The 20,392-nt window shown below is 37.8% G+C and overlaps 1 protein-coding gene across 8 annotated transcripts in view; it reads right to left on the bottom strand.

The window, feature by feature from the left end:
• Positions 1–20,392, bottom strand: part of RABGAP1L (RAB GTPase activating protein 1 like) — a 188,049-nt gene that overhangs the window by 36,097 nt on the left and 131,560 nt on the right. For 6 of the 8 annotated variants that reach the window (XR_009154646.1, XM_058178630.1, XM_058178632.1 and 3 more), the window contains one exon: positions 15,712–15,840. Coding sequence is in view for 6 of the 8 variants with exons in the window: in XM_058178630.1 (XP_058034613.1) it covers positions 15,712–15,840 (129 nt within the window). In the remaining 2 variants the exon portion in view is untranslated. Of the gene's footprint in view, positions 1–2,442; positions 6,693–15,711; positions 15,841–20,392 lie in introns of those variants that run through there. The other 2 variants (XR_009154648.1, XM_058178634.1) reach the window with 2 other exon arrangements.

Here is a 20,392-nt window from a genome sequence, read left to right as displayed (position 1 = left end):
AGTATTGGAAGAAAAAAATTACCTACAATAGAAGAATGGATATTGAAAGTTGCCAATTTGGCTGAGATGGCAAAAATCTCAGCCTTTTTGAAAGACAATACACAGGAAACATACTTAAATGAATGGAAAAAATGGATTGACTATATTCAAAACAGATATCAGATGAAGAGATATCAGACTGCCTTTGAATGATTAGGATGTATTACTTCTGATTGCATTGGGGGAGGTTAGGATTTGATAAGAAATGTAGGAGTATAACTGAGTTAGGAGGGAAAATTTTTTAGTATATGTTTGTTTTATTTTTAACTATACCTTGTGTTTGTTCCGGGAAGTGGGGGGGGTTTGAAGGGAGGGGGAGGGGGGAGGGGGAAAAGGGGGGAAAAGCTTCTTTTGTAAAAACTTTTTCAATAAAAAAAAGTTTTTTAAAAAAAATATTCTACAAATTCCATATTGTACTCTGCCATTTGTATTTTAAACTGACTCAAAAAATGTATTTGTTATGTTTTATTAGCACTGCATACTACTGTATTACAATAATAGTACTGTCAAAAAGGATAGTTACAGGCAAGGAGTGGTAAAATTAGTGTATTTGTAGGTCTAAAATATACCTAAAAGGGAGTTTTCAGCTGAGCTTTTTAGTAGTCCGATCACATGGTGTTCTACAAAAATATATGATTGAAAATATTTTCTTGAAAAATGCATAAGTCTAGCACTGGAAGATGTTAGTACTAAATCCTTTACTAGCTGGATTCAAGCCAAATATATTTCCTTTCTTTTTTTCTTTTCTTTCTCTCCATTCCAGACTATGCTCTATGTACAGTATCCCTCCATAACTGGAAGCTGATCAGCCATTTTTACACAGGTTTGTAGTAAGAATTTAATTAGTGGCTTTGGTTGCTGGCTTGCCTTAGTGCTGTCCAATGGTTTGAAGATTCTGCTTTTAATCATCAAGGTCATTATTATCAATCACACAAAAACCGAGGCAATGTCCTTTTGATACTATGAAAAATAATTGATTCTATATGTAGAAATGAATGTCCTGATATGATGGTGCATGGGGCACTATTGGAAAATTGTGCATTTTATTTCATTCTTTTTATTCTATTTTTTTCTATTGAAAAATAGGGTTATGTGTTTAATTTCATTCTTTTATTGAAATTTGTACTAAGAATTTCTCTGCTATTATATTCTAAGAATATTCTAAGAATATAGTATGCAAAGGTTTACAGTTCTTATTAAGTTAAGATTTGCCATGGTGCATTTATAGAAATAAAATATTTATATTTTTTTAAATTTCTCTGCGCATATTTAATTGCTCCATCTGGTGACTTTTAAAAACAAGTATTTACACATCTATATTCATATATGAATGAAGAATCAAAATATATTTATGGCAACATATTTATATGGAAATCAAACAGCAGATTAGATGTTAGGTTTTCTAAGTTAAATAGATGAGGATGAAGGGTGGAAAACATTGGAAACCAAAATAGGAGTTATATTTTTAATTCTTCAGTTTTAATTATGAATGTTGATATTTTTGCCATTTGCTTATACCTCCCTGTGCCTAGTACTATCTCAGCATATCAGGCTATCCACCAAATGCATATGCACAAATGCTTACTTGACATGCAAATGCAAAAATGCTCATTTACTGCTTTATCTGGCCTTTATCTGAATGGAGATTTTGTAAAGTAGTTAAAGGTTTAATCTGCCTCAGAAAACTAGCTATAAAAACTGTGTCTTACTCAACAATATACTTGCCCAAACAGAATGTGCTTAAATCATGATTACTGTATAATGGATTATTCAGTATAAATTCTGTGCAGCTAGGTATTTGTATAGATAAATTAAGGATTAACATTCCCAACATTCTCAAGAGTATAGTGGACCTAGATTCTATAGAAGCAACACAATAGCCAGACTTAATGCTCCAATGAAACTTTAACTACCGAAGAGAAACACAAATTTTTTTAAAGCCAACTTTTTTCTATGAAATTTACCTCCAATCTCTATTGTCAAGTGAAACAAAATAAAACACACAAACACATGTAACACAATCACTCACATTCTTTTTTGTACCTTATGCAAACACAAACAAATAGAAAGATGGGGTGGAGAAGACTTCTTTTGTGTGTGCGCAATAAGCTCACTAGTCCTTCAGGTTAAACAACACGAGGTTAAATAACTAGAGTACAGTAATTTTAGGGTCTCTTATTCATGTAGGAGCACTACAGATGAACTGTATAGCCAAATTCATGGGTGTTCAGAATTGTACACAAGAAAGAATCTGAAAGGTTTCAAAACAATATCTCAATCCGGAAACTGTTAAAACTGTTAAAACAGTGAAAGCTGAAAAACATAGAGGAAGAAGACTTTTTTCACATTACAAACATTAAAAATAAATTGGAACAAATCATATTTCATAATGTAAACACCTACCACATATCTAGGTTTGCTGACTGCCACCAGGCTGGCTAGAAAATCTTCATCATACGGCTGGCTAAAGACATGAGAATTGTAGGCCATCACAACGGAAATTTCTTTCATCATGTTGTCAGCAAACTCTGTTAGCAGTGACCAGCAATAGGACGAAGAATTAGCTCAGTTCAGCTTAGCTCGGTATGACTTTTTCACAGCAGCCACCTGAAGTGATTAGGCAGGGAGTGTCACCGAAGAAACAAAATTTAAAAAAAAGGAAAAGGAAAAAGAAAAAGAAAGAAAAGCTCCCTCAGCCAATGAGAACAGTTCCTGGATGCTGCTTTTCCTTTGGGAGTTTTCTTGGTCTCTGTGTGGCACAGATAGCTGAAACACCTGTTCATATATCCATATGGTAACAGTCTTTCCTTAAGTTTTCTTCAACCATAAAAAATAATCTCCTAACAAAAAAGTAATTCCGAAAGAAGCCGAGAGAAAGAGGAACAGTTCAGTCCACAGCGAAGATCTCCTATGTTCTCACAAAGCTTTCTTTAAATGCAATATTTAATCACACTAGATTCCTTTTAGTGGAGGAGTCAGATTTCTCAAGGCGAGTTGTTTTATGCCTTTTCCACAGATTTGCACAGTAGACATGAATAGCATTCTGTCGTGATTGGGATTTTTTTGTATAACCTGCCTGATATTTCGGAAAGAATCCATATTTGCATGGTTGGATATGTTTTCAAGGCACATTTGACTTTTTAAAAATTATTCTAACATTACAAAAATTAATTGGTATTTTTAAAATGGGGTTAAAACACAACCAAGCTTTCTTCGTTAGTCAAAAAGTAAGATAGTAAAATCTTATTTAATCACAATCTTATTGTGATATTCATTCACAAGAAATAAACTATTTTTTTCCAAAAATGAAAGAGAATCCAACACACTTTTGTATGTAACATCCCATCCTTTTAATTGAAAAAGGTGCTGGTCACAGAACTGATAGATTGACCAACATACCAATAAAGAAAACCTTTAGAAAAACTTTTAACATAGTATATCCATCTATGTTTCTAAAATATTGGAAAACAGCGTTCTATAAATTAAAAAAAACAGAATATATTTTAAAAATGACTCATTCCATTGCGGTTTCCTGAAATATTCTCTCCTGCCTAGCCTTGTGATAAAAAGCCTAATTATATATATAAAAAATGACAGAAGTGATAGTGTAATGACAAAATGTATGCTTGTAAGTCCAATTGTTAGCAAAATGTCACATGTTTGTCTCTTGCAAAATGAAAATATAACTTTGCTCTGCCCTCAATTTCATTTTTCTCAGCAAGTACTTCGAAAATCTTTCATGGTCATATTATTTGCACTTAAATAGCAAACCTGGGAATGCCCTTTGTGTTTTAATAAGAGAGAAATAAAAGCACCATATTATTGCTGCGAAACTGGGCAGAATTTTAATAGGTTTAAATAAAGAAAGCATGAAGAACAAATCCTTGAGATTAAAATATCTCATATATAATCCAAAAAGCTATTTTAGTAATGCAGTTTGGCGATGCTGAGGCTAATGTGGGCTTACTTGTTTTCTTCCCAATGAAGGCAGCTCTGATCCATATTGTAAACAAGTAATTCTTCTTCATCATCAGTGGGTAGAATTCCTGCCTGTCATTCTAAATCCTCCACTTTATTCTTCAGATTATGTCACTGGGGTAGGGAAACTTTTCATAAAAGCATTTTTTAAAATAAGATTTTCTGGCTTCAACTTCCTGGTTAAAAATCCTTGCTAGAAATGAAAGTACTCCTTCTCGCCTTTGTAGTTCTATCAGTCTGACTCAGCAAGGGTTGATAATGTGTGCAGAAGGTGACTGAACAAAGACACCTGTTGTAGGAGAAAGCAAGGAATGGAACTTCCCGTGATTCTTTGCTGCCTGGGAAGGTTTTCAAGAAGGATCTACTTACAACTGAGAAATGCCTAGGCTTCAAGTGTGCTCACGCTCTCATATATTCTGTGGTAAAGACCAAAGGATGAACCAGGAAATGGTAAATTTCCCCCAAAACTAAGGGCGTCTAGATATTTTATGATTCAATCAAATGCATATGTAAATAAAAAGATACAAAGAATCTTTTTACCATAACCCACCTTAGCCAAACTACATTTAAAGGAGACTTTTAAACTTACAAATAACACGATTCATTTCTAGATAGTAACCCAAACTTAATTTCTCTCTCATTTAGCCATCAAATATATTCTATTAGTTCCTCCTTTTTAGTTTCTGTGCACAGCTTTCTAAAAGACAATCCAGACATTGGATTACCTGGGAGGACACTTATGACTGTGTAAGAGAGGAGTCTCAGAAATTATCTCTTTCCATAGAAAAAAATACCAAAACTGGGCAGCTATAATAAGTAGTTTGTTAATAGTTTGTGACTTCTCTATAAGCAGCATAGCTATATGCAGACATGTTTTAAAATAATTCAAGCACTTTTCTGAAAAATAATTCATTAAGAAATTAATAATATACTAATTACCAACTTATCCAATTTTTTAAATTAATGCTGTGGTATTGTATCAACATTCCACAATGATCCTACAATAGAATGTTTCTCATCCTCCTTCCTGTTTCCAACTTTCATGATACATATGTACTAGTTTAAATAAATAGTGTTCAAGAACACCACTATTTTTGAACTTACTTTGCATGCCATATAGAGTATCTACAGATATAGAAAGTACCAGTATGTGTCCATCCAGACTACTTCTAGGATGTCTACTCCATCTCTCATTTAGTACAGAGTTACATTTCATCCGCATACCCTATTATCTCACCTGGAAGTAATGGATAACCACTCTCAATAGTTTCAGATGTTAAACAGGACAGGGAAGAGGATCAAGTCCTATAGCACACCAAAACATATCCAGGGGCCTGATCTCTATCATCTCAAATGATTCTGTCCATCTGGCTTCCAACTCAAGAGTGAATATGAGTTATTTTTTTCTATAAAGTACTTAGACAAGTGATCATAATTTGCACTAATTTGTTCTTCTGGCCATTCCCGCCATTAAGGGACACTTTCAATAGTATAGCTGGCAGATTGTACAGATATAATAAAAATGGAGAATTAATTTGCCTTCACTGCCCTTATCATGACAAAATAGGTTTAAACTTGTACCCCTGTCATATCATATTTGCTTCTTGCTTTCCATGAGCATCTCTTCACTCATTTCATTTTTCAGAGTTTCTCAAAAAAGCAAGAAGCTGATTGGGAAAGTCAGGAAGGTCCTCCAGAAGCTAACAAGGTGTTCAATAGAACTGTCTTTTAAACTACTGGGTAAATCCCCAACTGTCATCTGAAAACCTGAATCCATCAGATGTCTGGAAAAGCCATTTTATTTGCACTCTTCTCTCTGCACAGATTAGCAACTCCAATTAATGGAATAATCTATCCATGACAAGGGATTGATGAGGTATCCCTCAGACTCCTAACTATGTAAGAGACACAACAAACTTCCTAAGAAGTCTGAAATCCATTAGCAATCTCCCTAACAAACCTATTTTAACAACTATGAATGCTGAGTCGCTATACACCATCATTCCACATATTAATTTCAAGCTATGAAAAGCATTATAGCTGATATCAACACAGCATATCTTGACAGTAGGCCTATCGCTACTAAGCACTCATCCAAAATGACTGTACCTTTGGTAATAACATACACCTAGAAATCAGTGGCACCACTGATGCCTGTCTCCACAATATTCTGACATCTTCATAGCTGACTCAGAATGCTTTTTCAATTCTTACTCCCTAAAACTCTCCTTTATTTAATATTCATTGATGTCATTTTCATAATCTTGGACCCATGAAAATGAATCTCTCTGAAAATTGAAATTCTATTATGATCTCAACAATTTACATCTCACCATCAAACCAAGCCCATCTCAATCCACCTAACAAAACAAGTCCATTTTTTCAATATCACTGTAAAACTACCCAATGGACACATAAGCATTTCATACAGTAAATTTACATATCAGGCAGCGAGTTATTGCACATAAAAACAAACACGTTTTAAATAAAATGTGTTCGTTTGAAAAACTACCAGCTCTTCCTCCTTCTCCTCGGTAAATAATTGCCAAGTGATTCTCTTGAGTCCTTTTTTCAACATTCAACAGTATTCCTGCATTTTTAACAAATTTTCCTTTTTAAAAAATTAAATCATAAATATTTTTACTTATATGTGTTAATTACGATATCATATTCAAAATTATTTTAACAACATTTACAACCTGTATATCAGATCCTCCAAGCTGCAATGGTCACTTCATTCATTCATTTACTTACTAACAAATAACAAGAACTATGCAATGGGTGGTTCTATAATCAAGTGTTTGTATTGTTATGGTCTGCGTATATAACTGATGTGAGGGTAACTGAACTCACTAATTATTGCACCAAGTTTAAGGAAGTTGTTGCTTTAGCTCAGCTGGAATTTCTCGGAAGACCAGAAAAATTGCTCAGTCACTTCCTTAAAATTCTCCTTATGAAATGTTAAAATAACTGACAATTCTTAATATTTAATTTGTAATATTTAAAAAAGTAATTAAAATTATGACTGCATTTAAGACAAGACACTCAAAATCAAAACTTTTCATAATGAATTCATTTATTTTTGCCATTCTGCGCAAAAACAAATTAAGTACAGTAATCTGAATAATGCCTAAAGAGAAAACACCTGGATGAAGCCACGAAAATAGAAAACCAGAGAAGGGTTACACAACTCTGTTTTGAAACTGAAGTTTTTTCTTTTACATTATGAACACATTATTTAAGCAGAACTTGAGTCTATGTATATAGAAAGATCTTACTATAAATTTTACACTGAAAACATTCTTCTAAATATGTGATTTAGGAATGTATTAAATATCTTTGGAATATTTTGTACATTTCACTTAAGTAAAAAATTTTCAAGAGCCCAAATTGTAACCCAAGTAGGACATTTGGATTAACTGGTAATAATTATATTCCCTCAAGTTGTTTTCAAGTCTTATTGGCCCCTTAGATGGCCATTCTCCATGATTTGTCCCTAACCTGGTGTTTCAAGTCTTCCAATAGTAATTCATTGCCAGTGTAACAAGATGGGTGGCACAGAAACCTAATAAAATAAAATAAAAAATATATATAAAATATAAAATAAAATAAAAAATATATAAAATATAAAATAAAATAAAAAAATATAAAATAAAATAAAAATATAAAATAAAATAAAATGTCCATCCACCTATCGGTAACTTTTAGTCATCCTTTTCTTCGCTTTTCCTGCACCTGCCCCAGCATTAGAGCCTTCTCCAGGAAGTTATGCCTTTGCATAATGTGTCCAAAGTAGCATAATTTGAGCCCAGTCACTTGTGCTACAAGTAAAAATACGGGTTGATTTGTTCAATGATCCACTTTTCTTGGCTCTCCATGGTATTCTCAGGAGTCTTCTCAGATACCAAACTTCAAAAGCATTAATATTCTTCCTATCCTGGTTCTTCAAAGTCCAATCTTTGTTTCCATAGAGTGTCACAGGTAATACTATGGCTTGCTTGATCTTTATAGGTGCAGAGACATCATAGCATTTGAATACCGTTTTTAAGGGCTGCTTTACCACATGCCAGTAAGGGGCGTATTTGTGACTGTTCCATTACTGTTGATGGTTGATCCTAAAGGCAGACGGTATCTATTACTTTGATATCTTTATTGTCAGTTCTAAGGCTGATTACTCTACCAGTTGTCATTAGTTTGGACTTCTTTATATTTAATTTTAATCCCATTTTTTCACTTTGTTCATTGATTTTTATTATTAGAGATTGAGGATCCTTTCCATTTTCAGTATCCAGGCACTATCTTTGGCATAGACATACTATTGATATTTCTTCCTGCAATTTTAAAATTATGCTCATCTTCTTCCACTCCACTTTTTACAAATTGAATAAGGGGGGTGTACACCACCTTGTCATATTTATTTATTTATTTATTTAGTCACAACAATATATGTAGGTATCATACAAAAAGATTATATAGTATATAAACACATATATGAGTAAATATAAGGAGGTACAAGCATATATATAGGAAGAAGAAAATAAAAAACAATAGGACAGGAACGGTAGGCACGTTTGTGCGCTTATGCACGCCCCTTATGGTCCTCTTAGGAATGGGGTGAGGTCAATAGTAGAAAGTTTTTGGATAAAACTTTTAGGATAATGGGAAGAGACCACAGAGTCAGGTAAAGTATTCCAAGCACTGATGATTCTGTTACAGAAGTCATATTTTCTGCAATCTAGATTAAAGCGGTTGACATTAAGTTTAAATCTATTAGTTGCTCTAGTATTATTGCAATTAAAGCTGAAGTAGTCTTTAACAGGAAGGACATTACAATAGATGATTCTGTGAGTTAAGCTTAGGTCTTGTCGAAGGCGACGGAGTTCCAAGTTTTCTAAGCCTAGGATTTCAAGTCTGGGATAGGGTATTTTATTGTTTTCAGAGGAATGGAGAACTCTTCTTGTAAAATATTTCTGGACACGTTCAATTGTATTGATGTCAGAGATGTGGTGAGGGTTCCAAACAGGTGAGCTGTATTCTAGAATTGGTCTAGCAAATGTTTTATATGCTCTGGTTAGTAGTGTGGTGTTTTTGGAAAAGAAGCTACGCAAAATTAGGTTTACAACTCTTAGAGCTTTTTTTGCTATGTAGTTGCAGTGGGCTTTGGCACTTAGATCATTTGACATGAAAACTCCAAGGTCTTTAACGGGATGGGGGTCATCTGTAAGGTAATGTCCATCTAGTATGTACTTAGTTTTTGGGTTCTTTTTTCCTATATGTAAGACTGAGCATTTGCTGGTTGAAATTTGGAGCTGCCAATTTTTAGACCAAGCGGATAGATGATCAAGGTCGTTTTGAATGATAGAAGTATTGTCTGTGGTGTTAAATAGTTTGACATCGTCAGCAAAGAGAACACAATTACTTGAGATATGGTCACAAAGATCATTAATGTATAGTATAAAGAGTGTTGGTCCAAGGACGCTGCCTTGAGGAACGCCACTCTTGACAGGAACAGGATTTGATAAAGCATTGCCAATTTTGACCACTTGTTGTCTGTTAGACAGAAAAGCAGATATCCATTTGTGGAGGGGTCCTGAGATGCCATAGGATGTTAGTTTTAGGAGAAGTTTATCGTGTACTACTGAGTCAAAAGCTTTGCAGAAGTCTATGTAGATTGCATCTATTGATTTGCCTTGATCGAGATTTGAAGTCCATATGTTTTTGCAGTGGAGAAGTTGTAAGTTACATGATAATTTTTTCCTGAAACCAAATTGTTTGTTGGAAAGTAGGTTGTTTTCTTTTGCCTGAAGCCAATCTGTTTTACCATGTTCTCTCTTACTGCAGCTTCCTGATCTGTATATATATTTTTTAATCAGATCAATGAGATGTTTTGGCATACCCATGTTTCTGAACACATTTCATATATGATATGGTCATCAATGAACTTTAATCAATGAAACATATAGTGATTTTTTTTCATTGTTTGACTTTCTCAATTATCCATCATGCATCAGTAATAAAATCTCAAGTTTCTCGCCTTTTCTAAAGGCATCTTGGACATCTGGGATTTCTTTATGGCTATAAGAGAGTGAGCAAGGCATACAATGGAGAACACATATTTAAAGGAAAGTGCTAGCACTGCCTGTTTGGCTAACACCCTCCAGCCATTTGGAAGCAAACAGAAGCTCAAGGTGTAAAAGTGATTAAAATCCTACCAGTTACAAGCAACAGCTGTGAGCTGACCAGTTAAAGTCACAGAACTGATCTTGTTAATTTGCAGTTAACACTTTTTAGGGACGCTTGTGCTGCGAGAAAAACAGTTTTGCAAGAGAATGCATGTTTAGTCAAACATTAGTCACAAAGTTAGTTTTTCATTATCAGTACAGTTACTAAATGAAGAATACCTGTAGTCTGTCACACTGGGGGTGGTCTGGAATAAGATCTCATAAAATGAGAAGCAAGCAGCCTAAAACTGAATTAAAACTGGTTTACCAAAATAAGGGACAGTGGAAACTATTCTTCTTGCCTCCCAAAAAAGTAGTTTCAAGTCTCTTGTACTATGCAAGAAAAGAATACAAGACTTGAAATCTTGATTTTACTAGAAACAGCTTGTGTTTGATACAGAGTTGTTGGAGTTCTTTCATGAAAGCTTCATTATTTTTCTTACAAAAAACGTATTGATTACAGATATGTCTGCTTGTATCTGTTTCTGGTTCAAGTGTATGACTGAGAAAAGCTTGCCAACTGGAAATCTTTACATGATCCTTTGCAACCCACCAAAGATTCCTAGGTGTGCAATTTGTTGGTAAAAATTATTGTGTGGTTTGGAAATTAAAGTAGCAGCTAGTGGCCACATCTGCATATGAAAAATTCTAATTATGAACCAACTACTTAGTTCCTCTCTCGAAAAAGCAGGGAGTTAAAGGACAAGAACAAACCATGGGTTTTCATTAGGACTCTAGTCTGTTAGGCAGGTAACCAAAATGCTTCTGCTATTTATTATTGTTTAGCTGTTTCTGTTGACTGGCAAAACTAACAGGGAGGGATAGAAAATTATGCATCAACATGTTGCTTGCTCAGTTTCTGTCAGAGTTCTTCATTATTCTGATCTACCATGATACAAAATTACAAAATACGTCCTAAAGTATTGAACTCACAGGTAGGTAATTTTAAAAATGTAGAAATGTAACAGCTTTATGAATGTTTTCCTGAGATTGGGTCAATACTATAATAATAACAGCTGTTTTTTCATAGAATTATAATTAATTTAAATAATGATTAAATAAGTAACCTGGTCAAAAAGATGTACAATATGTACAGCACTAAAAATATTTTTCAACACAAATATCTCACACCACTGAGGCAAGAGCAGGAAGAATTACTACAATGGTTCAATGAAAAATAAGTATTTGATCATTTATGCAATCTATATATGAAGGTATGTTATTGAAAGAAATATGATATGTTACTATGTTTTCTGCAATATACTTTAGAACAGCAGTCCCAACCTTTTCCAGTTCCGTGGATGGCAGCAGTGGCGGCAGCAGCAGGGGGAGGGGATAGTTTTACATTCATCCATGCCACTTGCGCAAGTTGAGTTTCCCACACTCGCCCGCTGCCTGTGCAGCTCAGTTGCCAATGGGCCATGGACCAGTAGTGGTCTGCAAACCAGGGGTTGGGGACCCCTGCCTTAGAAGATCCTAAAATAAATGCATTTACTATAAACTGTAAAACAAGCCTCCTTCAGACATTATATTGCTCACTGGCAATCAAACCATTAAAGCCACAAAAAACAGACCAGATTTTCAGAAATTTTAGAGAGATTGGAGTTGCAAGTGGACAGAGACATTAGTAGCAATTATTGACTCTGTCTATATAAACAGATGAGTAACTAAAGCAGGGATGTCCAAAGTTTTTTGAGTGAGGGCCAAATACAGAAAAATAAGCAAAGGCCCGGGCCACGGGGGAGGGGGGGGAGGGGGGGGCTACAAATTTTTGTACCAGTTCTGTGGGCGTGGCTTATTTTGGGGTGTGGCTTGGTGGTCATGTGACTGGTGGGCGTGGCTAACTCCTCATGTGACTGAGTGGATGTGGCTATGGGCATAGAAACCTAAATACATAGAGACCTAAATACTGACAGCGGCTACCAGTAATCCTCGGCTTGCAACCACTCATTTAGCGACCAATACAACAGCACTGAAAAAAGTGACTTACCACCAGTCTTTGCATTTATGACCTTCGCAGCATCCCCAGTTACATCAAAAGTCAAGCTTTTGGCAACCAGCATGTATTTACTGGGGATTTTCCGCCGTCCGTCGCGAACTCTCTTCCCACTGAGGGAGACACAGCAGCCAATGGAGGGACTCCGGGGAGGCCCAGGCGAGGCCCGCACCGCTTCCTCGCAGCCACTCAGGTGTGCCACGCGGCTCCCACCCAGGCCAGAAAGGGACGGGGCTAACTAGGGGGCGAGAGTGGGCGGGCACCGGCCCCTCCTCCGAACGCCGAGTGGCGGCGCGGCGCGGAGCGGCAGGCGCGGCGGCCAATGGGAGCGGGCGAGCTCGGCCGCGTCACGGGCCGGCACACGGGCCCGCGGCTGAGGTAAAGCGGAGCGTGTGGCGGGGCGCCGCGGCGGCTGCTTCGGCGGCGCATGGAGGCGATGCCTTGCCGCGGCCGGCGCGTGGGGGGGCCGGGGGGGGCAGGGGCCGGGATGCCGGCGGGCGGCGGGGGCGGGCCTCGGCAGCTGCGCTCCCCCGCCCCCGGCCCGGGCAGCGGTGACAGCCTGAGCCCGGACAGCAGCAGCAGCAGCGCCGACGGCAGCCGATGCTGCTGCGCTGGCGGGAACGGCTGCTGTGCGGGCGACGGGGGCGCCGAGGAGGCCACGGCCACGTCGGCGACGGCGACGCGTCACGACTGGCCGGGATCGGCGGCGGCCCAGCTCAAACTCCTGCCCATGAACGACCAGATCCGGGAGCTGCAGACCATCATCCGCGACAAGTAAGCGCCCCCTGAGCGCGTGCAGAGCGCCGCGCCCGGAGAGGATCCCGCGCGGGGCTGGGAAGCAGAGCGCCTCGCCCGCCTGGCTTCCGGGGCTGCAGCCCCGCGTGGGGACGATGGGCGTCGCCGCCCGCCTCTTCCTCTGTCTGGTGGGCCGGGCTGGAGCCATGGGCGTCCTGGGCGCCCCCTACAGCCCAGTGGCGGAATGGCCGGCCCGCAGCCCCGGGTGGGCGGGGATCGCCTCAGCGGAGCCACTCTGCATCTGCAACCGGGCGAGCGGCGGCTTCCTTGGGGGCCAGGACGGGGGCCGCACCCCACTGTCCACCGAGAATTTGCTGCGGGCCAATAAAAACTGACCCGCGGGCCGCAGTTTGGACACCCCTGAACTAAAGGGTTTAAGCCAATCACACTTTAAGAAACACAGAGACGGCCCATATTTTTCCCTACTTCAGCAAAGGCTGATTGTTTTTTTGCCAAATGCTCAAAGAACCAGATCAATGTGCCTTCAGAACAGTTTGCCTTATTAAAGTTCATATTTGCTCAAGTAAAACTTTTGGACCATGCAAACTTTTCTGACTAAAACGTTTCTCCACTTTATCATTAAAAGATACCATCACAGTATTACAATTTCTCCTGAAAAACTGCTAAATTTGTTACTATATACCTATCTGTTGCTTAGGAACTTTTAAAACAATAGTATTCCTGGACCCCTTCTTATTGATTCTGGTTTTTCTGCCATACAAGGGATTTACATATATTCTGAAGATATTGCTTTGCATTTGAACATTTTTTTCATTAATACTTTTCAAATATAACATCCCATCCAACATCTGACTAGAAGAGCCGTGTAAGAACATTGTTCAGTTGAGTAGAAATACGCTACAGTAACCAGGAACACCAGAAAAAGAAACAGGCCGCCTATACAACATCTTACAATAAATTGGATACTCAGACAACTTTATCAAAGAGTGCCGGATTACCTAACCCACTAAATCACAGCCAAGCAAGCTATGAAAAAAATAACATCTCAGAAATAACCAACAGATTATTACAATCACATGGCATCGTCGTGGCACAGTAACTCCCTTTTTATGATCCTGTAATCCAATAAAACCTTCCAAAACATCTTAAGTAAACCAAAAGACTCAGCATCCCAGGAAGAAAAAACAGAAATCCTCTACAGTGTAAGGAATGTTAACAGCTAATATGTAGGACAGGCAGAAGATTAGCAGAACACATCCATTAATACCATCTAGCAGTCAGAAGACATGAAGAAAACAAATTAATCTCACAAGATGTGGACAGAATAATCTGGTTTCAACTGGGAAACTATGAGCATCCTAGATGAAACTAAATTAAAAAAAACACTAGGGAATTCCTGGAATCTTGATATTCAGACAAAGATATAAACCAAATATCCGTAATCACCCAAAAGAGATGATTAAAAGCTAAGAAGGAAACAAGTCCAGAACACATTTCCTCCAATGGCCAGCAACTAGATAAACATGGATTAACACTAGACAAAAAAAAAAAAAACCAAGCAGAAAACAATATCCTAATCAAGGAACTACTCAGCAGAAAATCAAGCCCCCACCAATACCAGCAGCAATACCTACTATAGGTTAAAGGGTTAAAGCTCACGCTCACTAGCACTTACATTATCTTGTTGGGTTATGAGATGTCTGCAAGCAAACAGTCAAGCTCAGAAAGCACTAAAGACTCCACATTTCAACCTGAGCTACATATATTATTTTTTACATCAGGAGAGTTTTGAGAATATGATGATGCTAGTGGGGAAGGTGAAGCACATAAGACTTCTTCCTTCTTCTTTTTGGTTGACAATGAATCTGCAGGTTTTGAGTGGAATTATTTTTTTGGCTTATCTTCCTGTGTCAGGAAAAGTAGTCTGGTTCTCATCCGATTGGAACCAGTGCCCCTGGTGCTGACATACCAAAAAGCTATATTGAGCTACAGTTTTGCCAGGATTTGCAATTGGAACAAAGTATGTATTTGATAAACCCAGAATAATTATTATAAGTACAAAAGAGTGATGAAAACCAAGAGATGTGATTGTTAATTTGATAAACCTTTTGGTTATATAGGCAATTCTGTCTAAGCTTCATCATGACATATAAGGTAAAGCTTCTGTCAGTTGTCATTCTTAAAGAATAGTGCACAAATGGCAACAGACCCAAGGCTTTACTGTCAATAACCAAGAAAACTTTATATAGAAGAAGAAAAAATGTTCAAAGTAATCCTGAAGAAAAAAAACACTTTCCTCAACATTGCACAAATCAATCTTTATTACAGTCAAAGACAAGCATAAGGAATGATGGATACAGAAGTATTTGAAAACATTTAAAAATACACACTGCATTAAAGACGAAGAATCCTTGCACCCTGGGCTGAGCACACCCTGTCAAATTAGTCTATTCAAGAATTAAAACATTCTGGTGTGGATCTATCTCTGTTGAGTACTGTACCTATTTGAATGAGCCCCAGAAAGAAGAACCAGATTTTCCATAAACCAGTTTATTGTCTAAGCAAACTGGGTGGCAAATTATGTTCTGGTGATATTTGGGAGGGAGGGGTTTAATAAAAACTTAGCAAAGATATCCTTTCTTCAATTACTGATTTCTCAAATTGTCAGTCTTTATATTAGCTTTATTTTATGTCAAAAATGTCCAAGATAATCAATCTTACCTTGACATTGCAGGCCTGTTCCATAAGCCTTCTAGCATTTTCTTCGGCTCTGTACCTTTTAGGCAGCTGCACTCTAAAAAACTTTAAAGCCCCTTCAAAATCAGCTTGCAGAAGATCCTCTTTGGAAGTCTGCAAAGAAATATATTGGAGAACAGGTGTAAACAGTGAATCAAAGTAGCTTTGCTCTATTTCATAAGATATAGTATTTATATAAGCATAAATCCAATCAATGGAATAGGAAGCTAAATAATAACCCTATTTTCTAAAAACAAGAAAATTAGAGTCAGCATAATGTAAGATATTTATTTTATTTATTTATTTTATTCGATTTTTATACCACCCTTCTCCCGAAGGACTCTTGCTGTTCTTCTATATTTAAAAAAGAAAATTGGAGGAGAGGAGTGTGTCGGATATGTTCACCACCCTGAGTTATTTGTAAAATAATAAAGTTGAGAAATAAATATTAAAAAAGCTAGTAATGTTAAAATCATGCTGATAGCTTTTCTTTCTCAGATCTCTGAATTGTGTACCATTGTAGTAAAGGTTTTGAAAGCTTCAGAAATGACAAAACAATGCAGCAATTGTCTTCATGGGTAACAAAAGTTTACTATGTATAAAGGTACAAAAAAAACCACATTTATAAACACATAAACCCTAGTTATAGCCAACATACCAAAACTAATATACCACAGTTGAGGACCAACTTGGAATCTGGGTGTGTTGCCATTTTTTAATGTTAATGATTAAACAAAGTAAATTTGCTTTTGTGATAATTCCTCTTATGAGAGTTAGTACTTCTAGAGTAATAAAGCAGAAATTCATATTCTCATTTCAGCATCTATGAAAAAAATACACACCCATCCAGATTCCCATGGTATATACACTTTGTGATAAATGTTTGTTGCCATTTTTATTTGGAAAATTAAAATGTGAACTCAATAAATTGTTTTCACACACTCATTTTCACTATCTTACTGGGTTTAATTGAACCCCAGATCAGTTTCCTAAAAGATCTGAAAAAGGACAGGCCCTCCATCTTCTCCTTGTTCCTCAGTGATACACTGCAGACATGGTTGGTATGTTGCAATGGAACTCTCTTTTTACATACATGTAAGAATTATAGTTCTTTATTTTATGTGTACATATGATAGCATATATGCTCACCCACATATATTTAGGTATGTTTGTCTTACCGAACAGGAAGGTTATAAATGCATTCAAATATTCAGGACAGAATTTAGCATACAATGATAATTTTTGGCTTTCCTAATGAGAAGTACTTGACTTACAGCCACAATTATGCCCAAAATTTCTGTTGCTAAGTGAAACAGTTATTAAATGAGCTTTGCTCCATTTTACAAACTTTCTTGCCACAGTTGTTAAGTGAATTACTGCAGTCGTTAAGTTAGTAACTTAGTTGTTAAGTGAATCTGCTTCCCCATTGACTTTGCTTGTCAGTAGGTTGCAAAAAATGATCACATGACCCCAGGAAACTGTAGCCATCCTAAATATGAACCAATTACTAAGCATCTGAATTTTGATCACATGACCATGGGGATACTGTAACTGTCATAAGCATGAAAAATGGTCATAAGTCACTTTTACAAGTCCCGTTTGAAGTGCCACTGTAACTTCAAACAGTCACTAAATGAATTGTTGTAAGTCAGGGACTACCTGTAAAGGGAGAAACTAACTCATATATTAAATCCTTAAAATTGAATATTGACTAATGTAAGACAGGAATATGGAGGAAATCCAGGGGTGAAATGCTATTGGTTCGCCCCAGTTTGGGCAAACCGGTAGTTAAAAAAAACTATGATCTGACAATCACTTGTGCCGCGCGATTTAGCTTTGCTGGAAAGCAGGATTTTCTGCTTTCTAGCAAAGCTAAACTGTGCACCACAGCTGACCCCCCCTTGCTGTTCTACTTACCTTCCCAAGCCTCCTTTTGGTGTGTACTGTGTGCACGGACAAGCCAAAAGGAGGCTTGGAAGAACAGAAACAAAGGATCATTTTAGTTTAGCTTCGCTAGAAAATTGACCATCAATTGTGTTGTAAATGTTGTACCTTGATGAACATATCTTTTCTTTTATGTACACTGAGAGCATATGCACCAAGACAAATTCCTTGTGTGTCCAATCACACTTGGCCAATAAAAAAAAAATTCTATTCTATTCTATTCTAAACCACGTGGCACAGATGATTGTCTTATACTAGTTTTTTTTTACCACCTGAACTGGTAGCTTTTTACATGCACAACGCGCATTTGGTGCACATTGCGCATGCACACATAGCACGCATTTGGTGTGTGCTATGCATGTGTGTGTAGCACGCTTTTGGTGTGCGTGTGCATGTGCATGGCGCACTTCACACACATGCGCAGCCAGCAAACCAGTAGCAAACCGGTTCAGATTTCACACCTGAGGAAATCCCTCCTTGGTGGAATACCATCTTGATATGATGAGATATTAATAGATGGAGATGTGAGAGAACCTGAAATTATAAGGAGGTTTGGGTCAGGCAAGCATCATAATGCAGGTGATACAGTATATTAACGAAGCTTTCTGACCAAAATTCTTTGTTTAATACCAACTCCTATTTCAGACAACATAAATCATAAGGATTGCCAGCAACAAGTTATAGTCATACAGTCATAAGTGGAAAGAGATTGGTGATGGGAACTATGAAACGATTAATAGTAGTGCAGATTCAGTAAATAGTCTGACAGTGTTGAGGGAATTATTTGTTTAGCAGAGTGATGGCCTTCGGGAAAACTGTTCTTGTGTCTAGTTGTTCTGGTGTGCAGTGCTCTATAGCGCTTTTGAGGGTAGGAGTTGAAACAGTTTATGTCCAGGATGCGAGGGATCTGCAAATATTTTCACGGCCCTCTTCTTGATTCGTGCAGTATACAGGTCCTCAATGGAAGGCAAGTTGGTAGCAATTATTTTTCTGCAGTTCTAATTATCCTCTGAAGTCTGTGTTTTTCTTGTTGGGTTGCAGAACCGAACCAGACAGTTATAGAGGTGCAAATGACAGACTCAATAATTCCTCTGTAGAATTGGATCAGCAGCTCCTTGGGCAGTTTGAGCTTACTGAGTTGGCACAGAAAGAACATTCTTTGTTGTGCTTTTTAATGATGTTTTGATGTTAGCTGTCCATTTGAGATCTTGCGATATGATAGAACCCAGAAATTTGAAGGTTTCTACTGTTGATACTGTGTTGTCAAGTATTGTGAGAGGTGGAAGTATGGAAGGGTTTTTCCTAAAGTCTACCACCATTTCTACGGTTTTGAGTGTGTTCAGTTCCAGATTGTTTTGGTTGCACCACAAGGCTAGTCGTTCGACCTCTCGTCTATATGCGGATTCGTCATTGTCTCGAATGAGACCAATCACTGTTGTGTCATCTGCGAACTTCAGTAGCTTAACTGATGGATCATTGGAGATGCAGTCATTGGTATACAGAGAGAAGAGAAGTGGGGAGAGCACACAGCCTTGGGGGGGCCCTGTGCTAATTGTACAGGTATTTGATGTGATCTTGCTTAGCTTCACCTGCTGCTTCCTGTTAGGAAGCTTGTGATCCACTTACAAGTCTGTTCCGGTACCTGTAGCTGGTTTAGCTTAGTGTCTGGAATGATGGTATTGAATGCTGAACTAAAGTCTACAAAAGGACCCTTGCATAGGTCTTCGGAGACGCAAGATGTTGTAGGATGTAGTGCAGAGCCATATTAACAGCATCATCTATTGATCTATTTGCTCGGTATGCAAATTGCAAGGGGTCTAACAGCGGATCCGTGATGGTTTTCAGGTAGGAAAGCACTAGCCTTTCAAAGGTTTTCATGACTACAGATGTTAAAGCAACTGGTCTGTAGTCATTCAGTTCCTTGATGGTGGGCTTCTTCGGCACTGGGATGATGGTAGAGCGTTTGAAGCAAGAAGGAACATAACACATCTCTAGTGATTTATTGAAAATATGGGTGAAGATGGGGGCCAATTGGTCAGCACAGACTTTTAAGCAAGAAGGAGTTATCTTGTCTGGGCCTGGAGCTTTTCCTGGCTTTTGTCTGTGAAATAGGTCCTGCACTTCCTTTTCTGTGATCACTAGGGGTTATGAACCCAATGAAATGGGGTCAGTTGTAGGAGGCTTGGCTGTTGTTGGTGTGTCTGAGATGGGGGTTGTGGAGATAGGTGGCTGTAGTTTCCTTTCAAACCTGCTAGAAAAAAACCTTCCAAAATATCATCAAAAAGCACCTCCAAGAAGCTTCTGAAACAAATTATCATGCTAGTTAACAAAAGACTTGGGGAGTGGGGGAGGAAAAAGTTTTGGGGAATAAAAAATAATTGAAGCCAGACTTCCAACATCAAGCAAGAATAGACATGGTAAAATATTTTGAATAAGAATGTCAACAAATTGAAGGAACTAATTAAAGAAAAATGAAAAGCATATTTACGATCAGAAGAACGTTTTAACTAGTTTAGGGCTGTTCAAGTGCACAAGTAGTCCTTGCTTAACGACCAGTCCCTTCCCATTTGAAGTTATGACACACATATACACAGAGCTACTTACAACTCAGTTTGCAGTTCTGATGGCCACACACACACGCATACAAAAAGCCACGTAATTGCATTTTGGGCATATGGCAACCATTTATGGCCATCTGTAGCATTCCAGCATTTTTTGCTGG

The sequence above is a fragment of the Ahaetulla prasina genome, chromosome 3, assembly GCF_028640845.1.
Source record: "Ahaetulla prasina isolate Xishuangbanna chromosome 3, ASM2864084v1, whole genome shotgun sequence".
Lineage (NCBI taxonomy): Eukaryota > Metazoa > Chordata > Lepidosauria > Squamata > Colubridae > Ahaetulla > Ahaetulla prasina.
Note: the sequence above shows the minus strand (reverse complement) of the source record. Positions and strands in the feature narration are given on the sequence as shown.